The sequence below is a fragment of the Aaosphaeria arxii genome (assembly GCF_010015735.1).
Source record: "Aaosphaeria arxii CBS 175.79 unplaced genomic scaffold BU24scaffold_7, whole genome shotgun sequence".
Taxonomy (NCBI): domain Eukaryota; kingdom Fungi; phylum Ascomycota; class Dothideomycetes; order Pleosporales; genus Aaosphaeria; species Aaosphaeria arxii.
Window position 1 is genome coordinate 1,350,593 of NW_022983480.1, and position 19,589 is coordinate 1,370,181.

A 19,589-nucleotide genomic window follows, 5' to 3' on the forward strand; every position below is an offset into this window, starting at 1 on the left:
GGTTCTTCTTCATACGAAAAATTGACAAACAAAATCCAAAACTGTTTCACTGTTGAGCAGCTTATCTTGAAGAGATTGGGCAATCATCCTAGGATCGTGAAGTACCATCCTCCCATTTCCAATCTAATAGAGTATCAGCTGACTCTAGATACCATGGTTGGCAAGATGAGCCACAGCGTCTGCGCGGCTTGATCCTTTCCTGGCCCAGTCATGGCAATCTCCAACAGTATCTCGAGCTGAATTACGAGGCTATCGATATGTGTACAAAGCAGCAATGGTGTCGACAAGCTGTGGAGGCGGTAGCTTATATCCATAGTCAGGGTGTATGGCACTCTGACCTACGGCCAGATAACTATCTCGTTCATGCGACAACGCCGACCTCGTTGGATTTATGGCTTTGCGACTTCGGTGGATCTGTCTGCAAGGAATTAAGATTAGACGGAAAACAATTACCTGATCCCGGTTTCTTCGATCCAAATGCTCAGTGGGTGGCATCTGTCGCGACGGATATCTTTAGCCTTGGGTCTATACTGTACGGGGCATTGGTCGTATAGACGTCTTGGCCCGCTCGTGTCAAACGAGGAAATGCTGAGCTATGATGAATGGGCCGAGGGGCAATTCAGGCGTCGAATTTATCCTGATGTCAACGGGCAGCATCATCCTTGGATGCTGGACCAGGAAGTATGCAAACGCGGAAGATATCTTGCAAGCACTAGACGTAGCTTCAAATTCATGGCGCTCTCATGTATTGTAGTCTGCCTACAAATTTGATACTACCGCCACTTATGTTCCTCTGTGCCGATATCATTCATTACAAAAATTCTCGCCTGTCAATCCTCGGCCAAGTTACAAGATTTGGACTTCGAAGCCTTCGTTAGCAGTGGAAAGATCGGCGGAAGGACCACAACATACGGTAGATCTCATGGGTTTCTGCTTTCCACATTTCTCTGGGGATGGACAGCCACGTGACTACCCCACCTCTCGTCCTGCTGAAATAAACATCCTTTTAATAGCAAAGAAGCAGCAGGTTAGCTGCTGTTTCTAGCATGTTATAGTGCCGAATTCTGCTGCTAATCTGCCCCTAAAACTCCCTAAATCTACAGCCTCCTGTAGTGTACAGGCTAGACCGGAATACTTAACTAAGGTTAGTTGCAACAACAACAATTTAGTAGCTTGCATGCAATGTAACCATCATTCTAACTCCGTGCCCTACTAGATCTTATACTTAAAGCAGCTTCTATCCCCTATCTACTCAATACAACTCAGCTCTTCTTGTCTTCTTGTATACTTAACAGAGTTACAATCCAGATTCTCTGCTTACCTCTTCCATCCACCCACCTCCCTGCCGGTCGTCCTCTACTTCCATTCAGTCACCATGGGTCGTAGCTGTTGTAGCAGCAGCAGCCAGAGCAGCCGCTCATCGTGGTCTGGGACGTCGAGTGATGCTTTTGAAGATGTCGACTATCAAACAGACGGTACCAGTACAGACCAAGACAGTGATAACTTGTCACTGCCGGACTCATCAGACGAAGATGACGGGCATGGTCGGCCGCCAGAATACTATCGTGCCCATGCAAAGAAGGTCAACAACACAGACGTCGTTCCAGCGTATGCCTCTGGCACCATTATGCACCTTGATAGGTTGACCGAGCAATGGGAAAAGTACGTTTCAACTCGATCATCTCCTTACGTTGAAACTGACACCAAAACAGATATTGTGAACACGTTGCAGAGGATTCGATACATCTAATGAAGTCTCTAACTGTCGGCGATGTGGCTAGTTTCTTTCAGTGGAAGCTAGATCAAAGGAAAGGCAAAGGCGGACGCAAACTTCGTGGTATTAAGAATGCATCATCTCTCAAAACCTATAGGAAACAATTTTTGCAAGTGCATCGGAGGATAACAGGAAAAGATATGGACAGCGAGTTAGTTGGACAGACCCGAATGGTACGTGATTTCCGTAATCGATCGATTCCTATGCTTAGCTTACATTTCTTGGCCAGGTTCTGTCAGACCTTGCACGGGACTCGAAATTAGATCAAACACCGCGAGAAAAGGCTGCAATGGATATCTTCGACGTACGAGAAGTGTCGCAAACAACCATTGTAACCACAAAGAAGATGTTTAAAGTGGGCCGCTATCGTATACAGACAGCCTTCTATATCCCGAGTGGGTTCATTACTGGCAACCGGCCGGATGCAATCCTAAAGTTACAATATCGGCACCTAAGGGTTACGCTTCTGCGAGATATCAAAGGCGGGCCTCACCAAATTTTGATTGAGTACCTCTTCGAATTTAATAAGACATTTCTTGGTCCTAAAGCTCCGTACGTCTCAACGTAGCTAATAAATGACTCTTGCTAACAGATTAGACTTGAATTTCCAGTCCCAGAAATCATCTTTGATCCATCTCTTATTCTAAGCCCTCACGTTTTCCTTCTAGGGTTAATGTTTGCCGATAAAGTTTTTCAGATCCCAGAACTTACTCCGGAGAACATCTATTGGCTTGACATCCGGCCTGGTTGCAATTCACTAGTATTACCGATCAAGCCGGAGATGAGGGATGTCTACGTCTTTCGTAAGTGCACTTCAACGGAGAGCGGGTGTGTGATATCCAAAGATCGGCTACCGGGCGCCACCCTGCGTGTTCATCTGAAGGATGTGGGCGAAATTGCTGGGTTCAAGCAGGTAGCAAGGCCATATTGCCTTCGGTATGGTGCAGGAAATGCATTTGATCAGGACGGTATGCACAATGCAGGCCTTCAAGATGCTAAACAGACTAATAAGACACAGGAAATACAAGTGCTGACTTGCGTAATTTAATGATGCAGCATGCGAACACTGCTGTTTTCCTGAATCACTACCTTTCCCGTCGCGTGACAACCGACACACAAGCCATTGTTCGCGGCACGGAGCCTCAGACTGAGATCATGCGGGCGGCATGTAGGATGAGTCGATGGATTGATCCGGATCGGCCACGGCGCCTAACACCCGAACAGTCCGCAACAGTGAATGACGACCTTCAAATACAGGAACTTCTCCGACGACAAGAGAAGTATAGTCGCATACCTTCTCGACAAGAAAAGTACAAAGAAATAGGCAAAAGAGTTCGCAATAGGAGGCAGCAATTAAGGCGCGAGCTGCGTAATTGCATTAGGGAAAATTGGGATCGAGAGCAGGCAGTGCGAGACATTCAGCAACAGCTGTCAGGTTCGAAGTTTGGTGATCAAGTCAAGACGAAGCTTAACCTTTGCCCCGAGAGAACCCCACTTCATAACGCATTGATTGAGTCCCTATTGTCCCTCCCTGGGACGACGCTGGAGGAAGAATATCGTCGGCGAAGTAAAGCCATCAATGCTGTCGCTGCCTACTGCTTAATCGAGGAAGGTGTCACTCGAAGTTCCCAACAGCAAACGAGATCGGCCGAGCGACAAGTCTTACCAACAGCTATCGACTCATTCGACGCAGCCTTCGAAGCAGCAAAGGTCTCTATTTTTAAGGAAACCAGGCCGAAAATCTGTTTTCGGTGCCTTGGGAACGAGGACGCACCCAATGAAAAACGTCTTCATTCCTTCGCTTCTTCGACAGAGCTCAGTAGGCACTTTAAGCAGTGCCATTTGGCCAGGATGCCAGACTTTGAGCCGCAATGGTGTAGCATATGCGATGTGAAGCTGGAACATAAAGAGCATCTCCGGCGACATGCCCTTGAAATACATGGAACTGTCACATGAATAGATAGCCTATGTATTCCAAAGAAAAGTGTATAGCAACATGTAATCAAAACCTGTGTTGGCTCAGGATGCATTTATTTTAGAGGATGTTTATTTTAGCAGAATGTTTATTTTAGCAGGACGTTTATTTCAGCAGGATATTTATTTTAGCAGGATGTTTATTTTAGCAGAATGTTTATTTTAGCAGGATGTTTATTTCAGCAGGACGTTTATTTCAGCAGTATTTATAGACAGAGCATTACTGATCAAACATTTTAGGCCAATAGGCAAAACGTAGTACTGTGCACGAGTGTCAAGCTCTCGGTTCCTGCTCAGCCACATGCACTACACTATCCGGCGGCGCGTAGCTGCAGGGGATGTTTCAGCCTTGCCGCATCCTCGATATAAGGTAAATCCTCTGCGACTTTGCAGTCCCGGTCCTGGAGTCCCTACATAAATCGCTACGTCTTTTGTCAATAAAACTGTGCGCTTCCGTTACATCATGGATTTCGTCTCTGGTATTATCGGGATCCAAAGCCTTCTGAATTCACAACTTGTCCAATACTCGATCGAACATCTATACTCAGGCCGCCACCATCTCGACGATTGGAGACCTATCAAAGGGAAATACCTGGAGGTCTTTGACCTAAATGCTGGTTCCGACTACCGTCCCAATGTCCTCGTGAAAACCGGAGAAGACACGAGTACTGGTCTGCAAGATCTCCATGATCTACCCCCTCAAGAGAAGGACACTGTTCGTGTCTATATTTTGCATGATGTCGAGCATGACAAAGACTTTGAAGCGCATGTCCAGAAGATAACTTCTACACCATTGTCGGGATTTTTGCATCATCATCCACACTCTACTATTCCGTCGCTTAGCCGACGTTTAGAAGGCAACGAGATGCCCTGGTGGCAAGACGGCATATGTGTCTTTGGCACTGGAAATGAATCCCAAGGTCTTTTCCAAACCTTGGTTCGATGCCACATACGACTGAGATGCATATGGCGCGAGAACCGCATGCTCTGTATGTTCTCACTATCATAAGTTCATCGTGCTCCTTCTAATTAACAGGGTAGGCTTCATATTCTGCGAGGCTGAAGCTGCAAGCTATATAAAGGAATCACGCAGCAACTCTGAATCAGCAGGCAGTCTCGTTAAGCGTGAACTGGCCCGGTTATCGGCCAATATCAGGAGTTTGGAAGTCTCTTTACCCGCAAACCTGAAAGTTGGTGTTACCCGGTTGAAGCAACAGCGAATAATGATACTACGTGTTTGTCATGCCGTCTTAATCGGTCATTCCTATTTCTTATCAGCAACAGAGACATTGTTTCGCATATCTATGCGCAATCTCAATGACCCGGATCAGACTATAGTTGCATCTGCTCTCTTACAAGTCCTTTCACAGGATTCGTATTTCTGGGAACAAGTTCAGCAAAACGTGGCCCTTTTTCTCGACGCTGTCGGTTTTTTTCAGAAGTCTCTGCAACTCATGGACGACCTTCACAGTGTTACTCAGTTCCAAGAATTTTTCCTCGAGCTTCAAGCTCTCTGTACAGCTTTAGAAAATCAGACCTCTTCTTTATCGTCTCGTTTGAACAGCCGTATCCAATTTTTCGAAATTGGCAGAAGCTTACACGAATCTGGGCGAGGACAGCTCCTGACTCTTTTAGCCGTAATCTTCCTCCCGCTATCTCTTGCTTCTTCGATACTCAGTATGCAGACACGGTTCACCGACCTGCATTACCTTATTTATGACTTTTTTGGCGTCATTTTCCTCCTTGGCACATTAACTTTCATTCTACTCGGCGTTCTTCTTCTTCTTCGTTGGGGCTACGGGGAGTTTCGCGGTTGGTTGGAGGACTCTAAAAAATCCAATTTCCTTCCGACGAAGTTGACCTGGCTTTGGACAAAGCGAACCCCAATTTTCACTGTTCTCCTACTGTGTATTCCTTGGTCGCTCATCGTTGCGTCATTCTTGGTCGGTATGCTAAATGACATTGGAATAGGCCTCAAGGTACTAGGCTACGGAATTACTGGTTTCATTACTCTCTTTGGGGTACTTGTTGTCTTAATGCGAGTAAAAAGAGGTTAGGCCTGTAATCTTCAATCAGTTCTACCATGGTGCAATGACTGACTTGATTCTCAAACATCCGCTGCAACAGTAGTATGAATGTCTAGTTTTATAGTGATTGCATTAGAGTAACCGAGCTTCAACGGAGCCAATCGATCTATCTATTGGGTTATGACGGCACCACTTGCCTTTTCGGATAATCCGAACTCAAGAGAGCTATCTAGGTAGACCTTCGGATGCTACGTTCTGTAAATTGAGAGAAACTGCTATCGGGGTCGAAATTAGAACCAACATTTGGGGCAGCGTTAGGGTTTCTATGCGAGCTAACATCTTGAAAAGTTCCATCAGCAATACATGTACGAAGCATCTCTTGGTAAGTTTAATAAATTTCATAGTTTGACGAATCCAATTTGAATAGTCCAATCTTGGCCGAGTGACGATATCCCTAACAGGGAGCCTTGCTCAACAACTGGAGGCATTCAATATTCAGGCACCGGATATGGTTGGAGAATACGTCACTGAAAATTCAGCAACGCAGGCAATTCGATCTCCGTTGCGGTTATGTTAGTGGAATCTTGCAAGGACTACAAAGAGTGCACTTCGGTCAAGTCCAAACATGTGTTGACTTTGTCCAGCTTTTCTAAGAATAGGAAGGAAAGCAAGTCCATATCAAAGTACTCGGGGGCTTGAATCTCAATTCAGGCGATTGTTCGAAATTGCAGATCATTCTGGCGTAATTATATACTACTCAGCTTCTTGACAAGATGGCTGCCATACTTGCTGGAATAGAATTGCGAAGGTCGTCTTTGAGGCCTAGGTACTAGCAAACGTGGGCTTGATGTTGCTGACAAGGCACAATGAGAACCCTGAAATTGTATTCTTCAGTTTCAGCATTTTCATATAGGGAAGGGATCTATTCTATCAACATTTATGATTTCAGTAGACTTCTTGAGTCTCCCTTCTTAGAGAATAATCTAATAGCAATAGCTACCGTTCACCTTATTTTGCTGTATTACTGTAGTAATAAGATTAGTGGTATGCTTTGCCTGAACTACCAGCTAGTTATGATAAAAAATCCTTGAATTCTTGGGAGTACACTGTGGGAAGATTGTATTTACTAATTACTTGACGCCTTAATATTCGAAAAGCAGTGCCAGGACCAATGACTCCGATACTTGAGGATACGTGCGGCTGAAATATTCCTTCAAATTGGACTTTTATGGGCTTAAGCCTTGTCTAGTCGTTGCAACGAGAGAATGGATGGCGAAAATCAGCGAGAAAAGAATCCTCAGCTCGAAGACACTGTATGTGTTATGACTGGCTTGGTTTTTTCCAAACCTCAAACGGTATCTAAATGATGTTGTAGTTCCATAAATTACTGGCGACGAAATCGACGTGACAAGAGAGTGGCTGTAGTTATCCTACTCTCTGGGAAATATTCCTGCTACCAGCATTCTCCTAATTTGCGACATACGCCAAAGCACACGTCAACAAACTGAGCACAAGCGGTTCGCATCACCTCCTTCTGTGACTGAACCAATCCATTATCGGTTGCTGCTTCAGTAATGCGGGATTTTGTGACATTAATGCCGGGGTACATATGTACATCAGCTGAATTGAATTCGGCGCCAATAGCAGGCGGACCGACCCTTTCTGTGGGGCACAGAGTCCGCTTAACCCTGCAAGCCTCCTCCTAATCAGTACGCTTGGGCGGCTACGACACCCTACCTGACATTATTCGCAGATACGATTGCCCTTCTCCGAATCAACACAACGAAACTCAGGCTGTAGACAGATTCGACACTTGTGCCTGCTGTCGTGTAGCCTTGTATTCTTTCCTTTTGGACTAGCCTGATGATATGCATTCTATCGTCGATTATCTCCTTGAGATACCCCGATTGTTTCTTATCAAGTAATGCCATTCTTATCCGTGGGCTCATATTGTTGAAAACTTACAAGTAACAATGTCGAATGCTTCTAAAAGTTCTGTGGTCACTTTGACCGAAAAGTCGAAGGAAAAGCGTGAGGCTAGGAGCATTACTTATCACTCCTTTGAAACAAGTGTTAAGCAAATTCACGTAAGCCTGGTTTTCTCCAACTTCCTGACTCTCGATCGGATTCTGAACCAGCTTTCAGGAGGCACGCGGGAAGATTCTTAGTCCGTTGAAAAGCTTCATAGATGGACAGTGGCGCATTGATGATGAGTCAAAATGCGGCTCGAATCCCCCATGGAAGGACTTGGGCTGCGAATCGAAGGCTGAGCGGTACATTCGGACCACGCCGGTTAGGAATGACATGAGAAACTATGCACAAAATCGCTTTCGTATACTCGTTGTCCAGTTTTCCGATATGAAGCAGCTGGACGAGCAGAAAGTACTCCTCAAAGCTGCAAAAGCCGCTCACTGGATAAGCAATGTTTTCGAAACATTCATTGCTAATCACACAGTTGGATCGGCAGTTAGAGAATCCAACAACAGTCTGAGTTTCATGGCTCAAACCCCCCACGATGATTTGTTACCGTTCTTCTCGCTCTCTCTGACATCGCACCATGGTTATGGATATGAGAGCGCACCGGACTGGACAGCGCTCATCTTCCTCGGACCTTCTAGCCCGGAACACAAGCTCGACATGAAAGTGTTGTCGGACTTGCTGGATCATGAAGTTTATCCAAGCGATTATTCACCATACCTAAGCCCAGATCTGATGATACTACCGGTCACCCTGATGCGCTTCCAGGTCAACGAGATTGCAACCGGAGTTGCAAAAATGAGAAAAGAGATATTGGAAGTAGACAAGGATTTGCTGAACCCCAAAATCTACAAAATGAAGGAACTGAGAAAGGTCAAAGCGCATTTATTCAACCTCAGACGAACGCAAGGATCTTTACATCAGCGCTACCTCTTTGCAAAGGAACTTGCTGCCAACCTGGAACAGACCTTTGAGACATTGAGGACGAAAGCTACAAATGAATCTGGTGAACGTTCCATTGAGTATTCTGAATCATTGGTCGAGGCAGTGCAGGCGCATTCTTTCATCTTGGGGACACTGAAGCATGAAGTCACAACCGCAGCACCGCGGATTGAAGCGCAACAGACTATGGTGAGAATGAACTCAATCCTGTGGTAGTATATCTTTAAACGAAATTACAATGAATTAATTCGAGCAATAGCTGGACGGACAAACAAATATCATGGTACGGAAAGGCCTTCTTATCGTGTATTATGAGATTATCATTAATCTATGTACAGATAGCGAACAACTCCTATCTAGCCGCTGAGGAAGCACGTCGGGATTCGGCCTCAATGAAAACGGTTGCGGTAGTGACACTGGTATTTTTGCCAGGTACATTCGTGGCAGTACGATTCCCCTCCTTCGAATAACCTAAAGATTATCGCTAATGAATAAGTAGGCAATCTTCAGCATGTCAATGTTCCAATGGATGCCAGAAGACAATAATGACAACTCTGATGGAAGCGGGAGTCCAAGTGGAGGCTTACAGGATAACGACGACAATAGTCGCATCGTATCCAAATGGTTCTGGTTGTATTGGGCTGTCACAGTTCCTCTGACTGTGATTATCGTGATTTCCTGGGTCATATGGTACAGATGGATGGATAAAAGGTACCAAGACGCACGGGAGCGAGAATTAGAGATAGATCAAGAATTAGGGTGACTCTGTGCATCATACTTTCACAAGACATTCCTGTACGAGCTTTGGATATAGAGACAGAACAATTACTTGCGCCAAGCTCCTAGTAAATTGTATCTAGACCTTTGACTCCATCCGATAGATAGCATAGTTCTGCGGAAGTATTGATAGATACGATCTGACCATGGCACGATCGATCTCTTTTGTTTCTTCGTCCAAATCCTTCCATGGAACCAGGTATGGGGTCGTCTTATCTTTTCCACTCCTACGTCCGGTTTTCCATTGCCTTTGGAGCCGCTCAGAATTCCATCGGTCCTTCTCATGCATAGCCATAGCTTCAATCTCGGAGTCCGTGAAGTTCGTTACCGGATTTCTACCTTCTTTCTTTTCGGCCAAAAAACACGAGATTATGCGTATTGTAGTTTTTATGGCATCTGCATGATCTCTGTTGGAGTCTTTGAAGGCTTCGCTTAATTTGTCCCACGGTTCTAGGTAGTTTGCCATGTCTATTTCCTTGTCGGTCTTCGTAACATTGATCGGCAGCTTGCCGCGCTCTCTTTCGCGTATGTGTTTGGCATAGGTCTCATTCAATCGCTCGGCTAATAATTCTCGGACCTCAAGAGGGAGAAGTCTTCCGCTCATAGCCTTCCTGAACTCTGCGTAATCGACATGTAGCCGAAGCTGGGTTTCGGAGGGTAATGCTGAGCTTGGGAAATTCTTTGCATCATTCAAACGGCTCATGGACAGGATAGATGTGAGTGATCGAATCCCTTGGGTATATTCCGGCACCAAAAGAAGACCACTCAGAACGTCTTCGTCGACATTGATTCTGCATCCTGTTTTAAGCTTGGGTTGGCGTTCCTCAAGTAGGGTTCGTAGGACAACGGCTCGCCGGAATGGATACAATTTGTCGCCGAGCCCAGTACGATTAAATCCAGCCATGTCAACGAATCCTTGTAGGTATCCGATAAATTCTCGCACGTTACGTGCTGTTCCCTCGTGTATGTTAGGGTCGCCATGATATTGGAAGCTCGTGAAGCTTCTTGAAATCGAAGTGCTAAAGAACAGGAGAGCTGTGCCGATGGGTCTGCTAATTGATCTATCATAGAATCTGCCTCTCGCCATTGCAGGAAGGAGGTGCGGTAGCCAACCGAACGGTGACCCATCGAAATGAACGTCGAAGTTTTTGAAGAAGGCAAAAGGAATGCAACCCTCAAGGGTGCAATCGCGGATTTGATGGAATGCTTCCACTAGATCTCCCAGTTTATTGAATTCGGAGAGATCGAATATGAGCTGTCTGATCTTTCTACCTCTGGCTGCTGTTTCTACCAGTTGAAGTGCCGCGTGTGCCTTCCCAGATCCTCGAGGCCCAAAGAGAGCCATACTCAGCGGTTTGGTTTGAGGTACTGCAAGGTACTCTTCAAAGCATGTTTTCAAAATCTGAAAGAGGTGAATCTCCTTTCTATCAAAGAGGACAAGGCGGTTGAAGCGCTTCGAGGGTACATTGACGCTGGAAATCCCATCCAAGACAATCCTACGTGCTATTTCACCCGAATCCGCGATGATGGAATCGAGCAGGGACCAACTCTCATCACCCTTGCCTATGTCGTCCGATGGAATCTCAAGTCTTATCAGAGGATCTTCGCCGTTACTAGGGAGTTCCATGATTTTGGAAGCATCGTATATCGACGAATTTGCTTCATTCACTGAAATCCCATTGCGTGCAAGGTTTCTAGCTGTCTGAAATCCTTTGGCGATACAATCCTCATAATCAGCTATGTCTGACTGTACTAGGGATTTTGCAAAGCCTGCGACAAAAGCCTCCATGACTCCTGGGACGTACTGTAGGTTCTGTTGATAGAACTCGCCTTCGGTCCTGCTTGGATCAAAAATTAAGATTGGTTTCAAAACATCCAGACCGCGATGGTAGATGATCCCATCGCACCCGAATACGACAATCAGATTTGGGCATGTCGCTAGGGTCACCATTCGCCCTATTGCCCCTAAATTCCTTACAAAGTCTTCGCAGGTTTTTTCCCAAGAGGAACTGTAGAATAATTCAATGCCCTCTGCTCGAAGATCATCGGCGTGCACAATGACAATGAGTCGGTCTGGATCCAGGCACTCTTTGGGGTTGAAAGGTTTCTTTGGCCTAATCTTCTCCCATACTTCTCCTTCGCAGAGGGGACGTGACATATGATAGATAACATAACTAGGCCAGTATTGCTCGAGCAAGTGTGAAACGGATTTTTCCCCCTCCCCTGCGAAATGGGTTTCTCCATCCTGGAAAATATACACTGTCCGGTTCTGTTCAGATGCTGGTGGCGGGAGTGACTTCGGCAGGTGCAATTGGTTGTCAAGATTGAGCTTCCGGGTCCGCGCTGCAATAAACGAAGAATTATTCGATACCTGGTTTAGCTCTATCCACGAGGAAGGATTATGTTGCGAGCTCGGAAATTCTGAGACGTGGATATCAACTGTGGGGTCAGACCTAGGTAGATCGTGCAATAGGTGAGCAATAAGGCTGGCTCCTCCCCTGAACCACCTATTTTGAGGTGGTTGTGATTCGGAGGTGGGCTGCGTGGACTGGTGGAAAGTGTAAAAGTCCTGTGCAGCCTGGCCAGCTACAAGAACATGTCGTGACGGAGGCATATCGACATAGCCTTGGTAGGGTCAAAACGTAAGGACTGTACGGAGTAAATGTTTCGTTCTATGACAAGCAAAGATACTCCGTGCAGGTTGGCAAGAATCTCAGCTTGGAAGGCTATTGACAATTGTTGTGGACTCAGCGCAGTTTCTGGGGTAACACTACTGAAGCAGCTTTCGTCGGTTGTGACATGGGCAAGGACACAACAGTGATGGTGCGCGCCCACATGCAGGCAGTGTCATGCAACATGCAGGCCAGGCAAAAGCGCACACTTGGCAGCTGACGCACTTCACCCTGTCCTGTACTGCTGCCCAGTTACCGCCCTGATGGGTCGTATTCCGATGTTGTTCGCTTCACTTCTACACCAAGGTGGGGTGAAACAAAAGCAACAAAGATTTCCTTTTCCTTAATTATCTTGAACTCTACGGAGTTCCTTCTGCAAAATATGAAAGAAGCCTTAAAACTCAAGAACCCCTACTCCGTACGAAGATAGATCAGGCCGTGGAGACAGTTCAAAACAAAATTGTATCAGCCGAGTATGATTTCCTTCCAAACCAGGCCGTCCCCAAGCGCCTCCTCCACGTCGTGCTTTCCGATAGAACCAATCGCAACCCTCTCAGCATACATCGGCCCGTCAGAGCTGTTGATCGACCCCAGTGCAGTTCTGAGATTTCCGTTGCCTACCCATTCAAGCAGCATAGCCATGTACCTCCATCCATTTTCATGGTCCTTCCGTCCGTTCTCAGCTCTCGTATCTCTCCCCTCACAAATGAGGATGAACTCTCTCTCCTGTGGGAGAACATTATTCTGCAACCAATCTGGCTGCACTCGAATGATTCCAAGTTCGCGTCCACTACGACCGAGGATTCCCAGGCGGTGACGTTTGTCCACTGGGCCTCTCTCCTCGTCGATACTATGCGCCGCATCAAGCCGAAGGGTAACAGAAACCGTCCAGAACTGTAGATATCCTGACCCACTGAAATTGCTGAGAATGTCCTCGACGTACTTAGGCGGATTCAGCGATTCAAGAAGTATCTTACTTGGCTCAACTTTTGAACAGTCCAGGTTGAAACGTTCGCGAACCCGGGAGCCATAGAAGTTCCTATTTGCCTTTGTGCCAGAGTGGGTGTCACTTTTGTGTCGTATAAGACGTCTGCAGCTTGTCGAGTCATGCCCGTCACGTTGGTACCAGATAATCCAGGTCCGCTTCCGTATCGCTTTCTTTATATCTCCAATGCTCCTATTATACCAGTCCCACATGTGAGGCCACGACGTGCCTACCCAGCCAGACCAAGACCAGCTTGGGGCAAGTATCGTCGGTTCATCCTTTGACAATCGTCGCGACTGAAGTGAGAGGGGTCTCCAGAGTAGGAACCAGTCGAAGTATCTAGTCGGGAGACCATGGCAAAGTTCGGTGTCAAGCTGCACTGTGAGTTGTCGTGATACCCCCGCGAAGGCGTTATAAACGTCTTTGTCAAAGGACAGAATTCGCTCGGAGTAATTCTGAATGAGGCCTTCAAATTCTCCGATATCGCCACCTTCAAAGCCGCCGTAGCGTCGCGTTTGCTGGCCCTTGATTTCGTCAGGAGCTTCGATGAGATGTTCTTCCCACGCGTCGACACCCTGGCAGCGAAAGACTACTTTTCCATCGATGAAGATCAGAGATCTGTTGGCGAAATGTGTTTCTTGATAGCTAGTTGGTGATCAGCTTTGCAAGGTCATCATGGGTAAGATGATAGTGTAGCCCTACGTCCATCCTCGTTTATTATAAGATCTTCCCTCAACCGAGTCAGCCCATCGAGTTCTGAATGCAAGTCTGAAGCCTGGAGCAATCTCTTCTATTGGCTGTCGATACTCGCGAGTGCCGGGATGAAGGCCAGCGATGCCTGCATGCGCATTATCGCTGCCGGCTGTGACAATAACCAAGTCTGCCGCGCTGTAGACAAGATCCATTGCCTTAATTGTCGCGGTCTTCAGTTTATCATCATTTTGTATAATGCACAGGTTGTCAACCCATAGGTATTCAATGCCAACTTCTTTCGCCACAGTGATTGCGTCCCTGATTGTCAGTGGTATCTTGTCCTTGAATTCGGGATCCTCTAGTGAACCCCCCTTTTCAAGCGCTGCAATGTTGGATGTGAGAGCCGAGAAGTGAATTGCTGCACCCCATACGTAGCTTAGGGCAGCGTAGCGTTTTCTGGGTGGTACCCTGGCCACGCATTTGTTTTCCACGTCAATACATCGGAAGTCGGGCACTTCTTCAGTTGGATGAGATCTCTTTAGCTCCTTCAAGATGCGGTTTGTGCGGCACGTTTTGCCATGATTCTGGTTGCAGAGAGCTAGCCATCTCCGTGCTACAGCAAAATCGATCTTCTCTTGGTCGTACGGGCGGATGAAGTAGGTCGTAGAGTCCGTAGGCGAGTCGTTAGCCAGAAGCGTGATCTCAGGGAAGAGATTGAACCTCATTTCTGGATATCCTCCGCTTTGCGTACGCAGATATGGGCGAAGGACCCGAACTTCGGGACGACGATTCCATGGCTGTGTAGGGTCAGGCGTCGGACCATTAGTGTTCCAGCTCATTGAAACTGTAAGAGGCTCTCCATTCTCATGTGTCGGGATATCTTTACCACTTATTGCCACGAGAACAAGGCGGCATAGAGGACAATTGGTCTTTCCCTGGATTTCTTCGACTTTTCCAAGGTGAATGTTCAGTTCATCGGCTCTGTTCCAATCGTTCTCCTCTGGATCTCCTGGCAGAACGACAAAACGGTTCGCGTCCAGGTTCAGCGCTGTGCAAATGTCACATAGTTTATCTCCTTGACGTGGGATGGTCTCCGGAACGGGGAGTAGCAGAAGTGCATCGGGATCACCGGATTCGTCGGTCGTCCAGCTGTCTGAATCGGACGCCATTTTCACAATTATACCTGTTATATGAAGTTGTAGTGTTCCTATAACAAATCAATAAGTAGAGATACAAGGCAATTTGGGGGCTGGAAATGCTGATTTCTAAGTTGGATGAAATTGCCTGTCGTATACCTCATTATGTACCATTTTTGGACTTTCAGCGCAAAGTCGAGGTCGACCACACTTGACCACCGCTTATGGAGCGTCCATTGGCGACTGTGGCCAGCCACTGGTCGCTCACTTTAATGAAGCGACAATCAAGTCGTCGGCGACTGCTGGTCAGCCAACATATGGGATGGAGTGCAGGGTCGGAAGTTGATTCCCCAAGCAGTAGACAAACGTACCAACCATTGTTTGTGCACCCCATTTTTCAAGCGGGAACCCTGCAGAAAGCAAAGGCGCGTTTTCTGCATTTAGCTTTACTTGAAACCAGCTTAGAAACCAATACCCTGCTCATTTGAGAACTGGAAAATACTACGAGCAGGTAGAAGATGGTATTGCAAATCCGCCTACAGGAGACTCAATAAGCAATCCAGAGCTAGATGAGGTTCATGAATTCTAAGACTAATTCACAATATCCCGTGCTTTGGATCTAGATGTAGTCTTTGAGGCATTATTGAACAGCGTAACATTTTCGTAAGTCTATGATCTCGATCCTATACATGTAGAGTGCAGATGTTCTCATGCTGGCACCTCTCGCGTCACATTTAGCGAGTATTCAGCTCGCCACACATTTAGTCAAGAGGCTGCAGGTGGTGCCCAATGTCGCCGAACGGGTTCACGTAAAGAGGGTGGGCACGACAGGCTGAACCCCGCCTAGTGTTCTATGCTTATTACCGTACATTCGGGAGTGCATTCTCAAGTCTTTCAGGCTGTTATCTGACTACACTACACTCCTGAACAACCAATCCCGTTATGGAAGAAGTAGGAAGTTCAATGTGGCTAGTCCGACGTGTCTGCTGTCTGCAGATATGCATAGCATTTCCATTGTATTCCTAGTCACTATCTATCCTATATTTCTATCAGGAAGAACCAGCTAGTACGCTCACCAAACAAAATGTTTCACGCAAGGTTGAGACCTATTTTGCTGCCTCACAAATCGCCGTTGTTCCGGTTTGGAACGAAGCGCTTCGCGACGTCCCAGCCTCCAACCAAACCACCAAAATTCAGGCGTATAAGAGCTCTGATCAGAAATTGGAAGCTGATCAGTCTTTTATATATGGCATTCTTTTTGCCTAACCCTTTTCGGGGTCTCATCTATGATCCGCTAGAGGAACACGGCATCCTAGATGCTATCACTAGAAACACCATATTTCGGATTATTCCACTACCCGTGTTAAAGAAAAAGCCAGACCAAGCTGCTTCCCAGTCTATCTACCGTGCGCTCACCAAACCAAATGAAATTCGTCTTATTATTCTCGAACCTGGGGAAACTCTGGACCAGATATCCTGCAAGCTCATTCACGTACCTTTATCCTGGCGCACTCGATACGAGGCTCTGTCATACAACTGGGGCGATCCCAATAACAGAGCATCTGTCGTATGCGACGGACAGGCCATTTCCGTAACTGCCAATCTCCATTCAGCCCTCCGTGATTTGCGATTCACGGATCGCCAGCGGGTGCTCTGGGCCGATTGCATATGCATTAATCAGAATGATCTTGAAGAGAAAAGTGCGCAAGTCAAGATGATGGGCCAAATCTATGCTGGCGCGCGACGCACCGTGATCTGGATCGGCGAAGCATCGGAAGATATTAAGGGAGCGTTTTCCACACTTGAGAAATGTTATCCCAGGGTGCTTCTTTATTTACCAATAGCTATGCTATTCGAAGTCATACCCATGTTGCAACCCTTCGTTCCCAAGCAGATCGCTGAACCACATCTTCCAGAATCGGCAGACTAAAATGCTGTGAACAGACTACTTGAACGACCATGGTTTCAACGTACGTGGATTGTTCAGGAGGTTATTCTATCCAAGTACGCAGTAGTGGTGTGCGGGGCTGAGACGATCAATTTTCAGAAGCTTCTCAGTACAGTGCGGGGACTGCGCGGTATCACCACCCATGGTGGAAACAAATTTGACGTGATTGAAGTCAAGAACGAGAAGATTTTTGCGACCACTAGTGGTATTTACATGATCAATAAGGTTCGTGAGAACTTGAGAAGCGGATACTGGGTGTTTGGACGCAATCGCAAATACACTTCGACACTGATAGACATGGTGCACGAAACACGCGCTTTCGAATGTTCCGATCCGAAGGACCGACTTTATGCCATCATCAACGTTACTACCGAAAAGAGCCCAGTCAAAAGAGGTCTTACTGTAGACTATAGCCTTGAAGTGGGTGAGGTGTACAGAAGATTTGTAGTCTGGGATATCATGAAAAACGGCAGCTTGTCGACCTTATCAATCATCTCCGATAAATCGAAGACAGATTACGGATTGCCCTCCTGGGTACCTGATTTCTCCAATGCCAATCATAAATACTTTCTACCCGACTACATGTTCACTTTCGACGCCATGAAAGCTAAGTGGCTTGGACCGGAGGCGCGCATATCATCAGACGGGAAAATTCTTATGCTGAAGGGAAAACGGATCGATTCTGTAAAAAGGGTCGCGCGCACTCAATATCCAGGGCAGCTATCCAGACTTCCAAATGGAGAATTGAATATGGAAATAGTTGAACGTCAGCGGGAGTGGCTGCGAGAGTGTATGAGCATTGCTATTGAGGATCACTCTGAGGACGACAAAGCACTCTCCCCATCATTCCAATATTGGAAATCTAGATCGTGGGGTATGTCTAACGAGCGCTTCCAGCAATTCTGGCGGACAATGATTTGGGGACACACTCGTACGGGGTCGAAAGCCAGTGCACTATACGGGACATACTTTAGAGCTTATGGCCATTTCATACATGCCAATCTGGAGGACAAAAGGGTTTTCAAAAAAGGCGGTATAGCGCAGGAGCTGATCGAGAGTTGCTTTGTCGTCATGCTTACATACCGAAGATTTTGCTCGACTAGCAACGGGTTAATTGGGTGGATGCCCCGTGAAGTGCAGGTCGGCGATGTGATATGTGTTCTATATGGCGGTCGGGTACCTGTCGTGCTTCGACCGCGAGACATTGGCTATGAATTTGTTGGCGATGCGTATGTTTTTGGGATGATGAACGGAGAAGCTTTATTGAGTGATGCGCCGGACGAGGAATTTGCGCTTATTTAACCAGATAATATGTTTGCTGCACTCTGCTGAACGGCTACTATGGCATGACGGTTGAGTTCCTGGAGTTGATGAATAGATCGACAGGCTTGGAGGGACTTGGGAGGCAGGCGGAGGTTTGGGGAACACTGGGGAAGCGAGAGGAGACCCCAGATTTTCGGTCATTTGTTAGCCCGTTCGGCCGTTCATTTTCCCGTTCCGGATTCGCTGGTGGTAGGCCTAGGAGGCATTCCAGTTCGTTGCTGTGCCTATAATTTATTTACTTCGGCTCCTTGGCTCTCGAAAATAATTTCTTGTAATTTCTCTCAAGTAACTTATACTGTTTATTTTATTTCGAAGGATTTGCGTGACCTGCAGGCATCTACGCGTTTAAAGCAGTTTTTAATAAGTTCGGACGCGTTTGGAAACCGAGCCCTCTCCTAACATCTCAGTTTTATCTGTATAATAACACTTTCCTTCATTCATTTAAACTCTCGAGGTCACTTCCAACTTCTACAAATGATTCTTCTTTTCCAGCTTCGTTGTTTCGCTACAACGTAAACCAATACTTTAGCTTATATGACTACAATAAGGTGCATGACGTAGGGGACCAACATCTACGGGATGGCATTGATGTGGCTGAAAATGGGCTGGTCGAGCCACAAGCGTCGGGAGGATTCATGGCGTTTGTTTTGTCCCCTAGCTATTTCTGAAGACAAGCCAATTAATGAGTGTGGTGTACCGAGGAGCAATGATGATGCCAAATACCTTTACAATGCAAGAGATTATACGAACTGAGGTCGACCGCTATTTGGATAACGAAGAACTTGGTGAAGACGACGAAACCCCGTTAGTCTTCTCCAATCTGAAGGCTGCGTATCATTGATTATCATCTTCGATATCCCTGACGTTGGTTAGGAACACCACTGCCGAACAATCTGGTTCTCTTTCGAGAACGCATATGGAAATTCTCGCTCCAACCGTCCCGACCTATGTCAATATAACGTATGTGTTCACCAACGAAAATGTCCTTCGAGAATTACTTACTGATCGACAAACATAGCCCTAAACACACTACTCGATGAATCTTTTGAAAAGCATGCAGAAGTAAATACTACAGAGAAATGGCTTGATGATCATGATTTTAATTCTACAGTGAAAGATAATGCCGTGACTGTGTGGATGGTGAGATAGAGGTAGTGTTGACATTTTTCTTCCTGAGGGATTCGTAGAGGATCATATATTGCATAATGTATCTGAGCTCTACCGGGAGTAGAAAATATGCACTACGACGTAACGGCGAGTGCAGAGAATTCCTAGAGACCTCATAGTAAAAGGCTAATTGCTAAGAGACAATAGGCACCTATGTTAATATATCTACCAAAGCAAGTGGGAATAGGCTCATT

At 46.5% G+C, this 19,589-nt stretch overlaps 7 protein-coding genes across 7 annotated transcripts; 5 read left to right on the top strand and 2 right to left on the bottom strand.

Annotated features, from left to right (window-relative positions):
• Positions 1-15: 15 nt before the first annotated feature.
• On the top strand, positions 16-554 carry BU24DRAFT_352102 (kinase-like protein; the record flags this gene model as incomplete). Its single annotated transcript, XM_033523716.1, has 2 exons — positions 16-101; positions 149-554. Coding segments are annotated over 2 exons (492 nt in total), but the record flags the coding sequence as incomplete, so codon positions are not given.
• Positions 555-1,193: 639 nt separating this feature from the next.
• BU24DRAFT_425506 (uncharacterized protein) lies at positions 1,194-3,951 on the top strand. The gene is made up of 6 exons (XM_033528751.1): positions 1,194-1,662; positions 1,713-1,947; positions 2,004-2,326; positions 2,372-2,742; positions 2,793-3,801; positions 3,830-3,951. Exons 1-5 carry the CDS (start codon positions 1,376-1,378, stop codon positions 3,728-3,730), a joined length of 2,154 nt encoding a protein of 717 aa, XP_033381233.1. The 5' UTR covers positions 1,194-1,375; the 3' UTR covers positions 3,731-3,801; positions 3,830-3,951.
• Positions 3,952-4,161: 210 nt separating this feature from the next.
• On the top strand, positions 4,162-5,805 carry BU24DRAFT_453210 (uncharacterized protein; the record flags this gene model as incomplete). The annotated part of the gene is made up of 2 exons (XM_033531244.1): positions 4,162-4,737; positions 4,790-5,805. Exons 1-2 carry the CDS (start codon positions 4,212-4,214, stop codon positions 5,803-5,805), a joined length of 1,542 nt encoding a protein of 513 aa, XP_033381234.1. The 5' UTR covers positions 4,162-4,211.
• Positions 5,806-7,537: 1,732 nt separating this feature from the next.
• Positions 7,538-9,164, top strand: BU24DRAFT_453211 (uncharacterized protein; the record flags this gene model as incomplete). The annotated part of the gene is made up of 3 exons (XM_033531245.1): positions 7,538-7,862; positions 7,921-8,883; positions 9,033-9,164. The coding sequence occupies exons 1-3, from the start codon at positions 7,749-7,751 to the stop codon at positions 9,162-9,164; spliced, it is 1,209 nt and encodes a 402-aa protein (XP_033381235.1). The 5' UTR covers positions 7,538-7,748.
• A 386-nt stretch (positions 9,165-9,550) lies between these two features.
• Positions 9,551-12,322, bottom strand: BU24DRAFT_484764 (uncharacterized protein; the record flags this gene model as incomplete). Its single annotated transcript, XM_033533356.1, has 2 exons — positions 9,551-11,814; positions 12,307-12,322. The coding sequence occupies 2 exons, from the start codon at positions 12,320-12,322 to the stop codon at positions 9,551-9,553; spliced, it is 2,280 nt and encodes a 759-aa protein (XP_033381236.1).
• Positions 12,323-12,608: 286 nt separating this feature from the next.
• On the bottom strand, positions 12,609-14,990 carry BU24DRAFT_435230 (HET-domain-containing protein; the record flags this gene model as incomplete). Its single annotated transcript, XM_033530077.1, has 2 exons — positions 12,609-13,773; positions 13,831-14,990. 2 exons carry the CDS (start codon positions 14,988-14,990, stop codon positions 12,609-12,611), a joined length of 2,325 nt encoding a protein of 774 aa, XP_033381237.1.
• Positions 14,991-16,203: 1,213 nt separating this feature from the next.
• On the top strand, positions 16,204-18,325 carry BU24DRAFT_484765 (uncharacterized protein; the record flags this gene model as incomplete). Its single annotated transcript, XM_033533357.1, has 3 exons — positions 16,204-16,548; positions 16,603-16,826; positions 16,902-18,325. 3 exons carry the CDS (start codon positions 16,204-16,206, stop codon positions 18,205-18,207), a joined length of 1,875 nt encoding a protein of 624 aa, XP_033381238.1. The 3' UTR covers positions 18,208-18,325.
• Between the last annotated feature and the right edge of the window lie 1,264 nt (positions 18,326-19,589).

Coding starts and splice junctions, on each gene's coding strand:
- BU24DRAFT_425506 (XM_033528751.1), top strand. CDS start 1,376: ATGGGTCGTAGCTGTTGTAGCAGCAGCAGCCAGAGCAGCCGCTCATCG. Junction 1,948..2,003: donor TAGTTGGACAGACCCGAATG/GTACGTGATTTC, acceptor TTTCTTGGCCAG/GTTCTGTCAGACCTTGCACG. Junction 2,743..2,792: donor AAATGCATTTGATCAGGACG/GTATGCACAATG, acceptor AATAAGACACAG/GAAATACAAGTGCTGACTTG.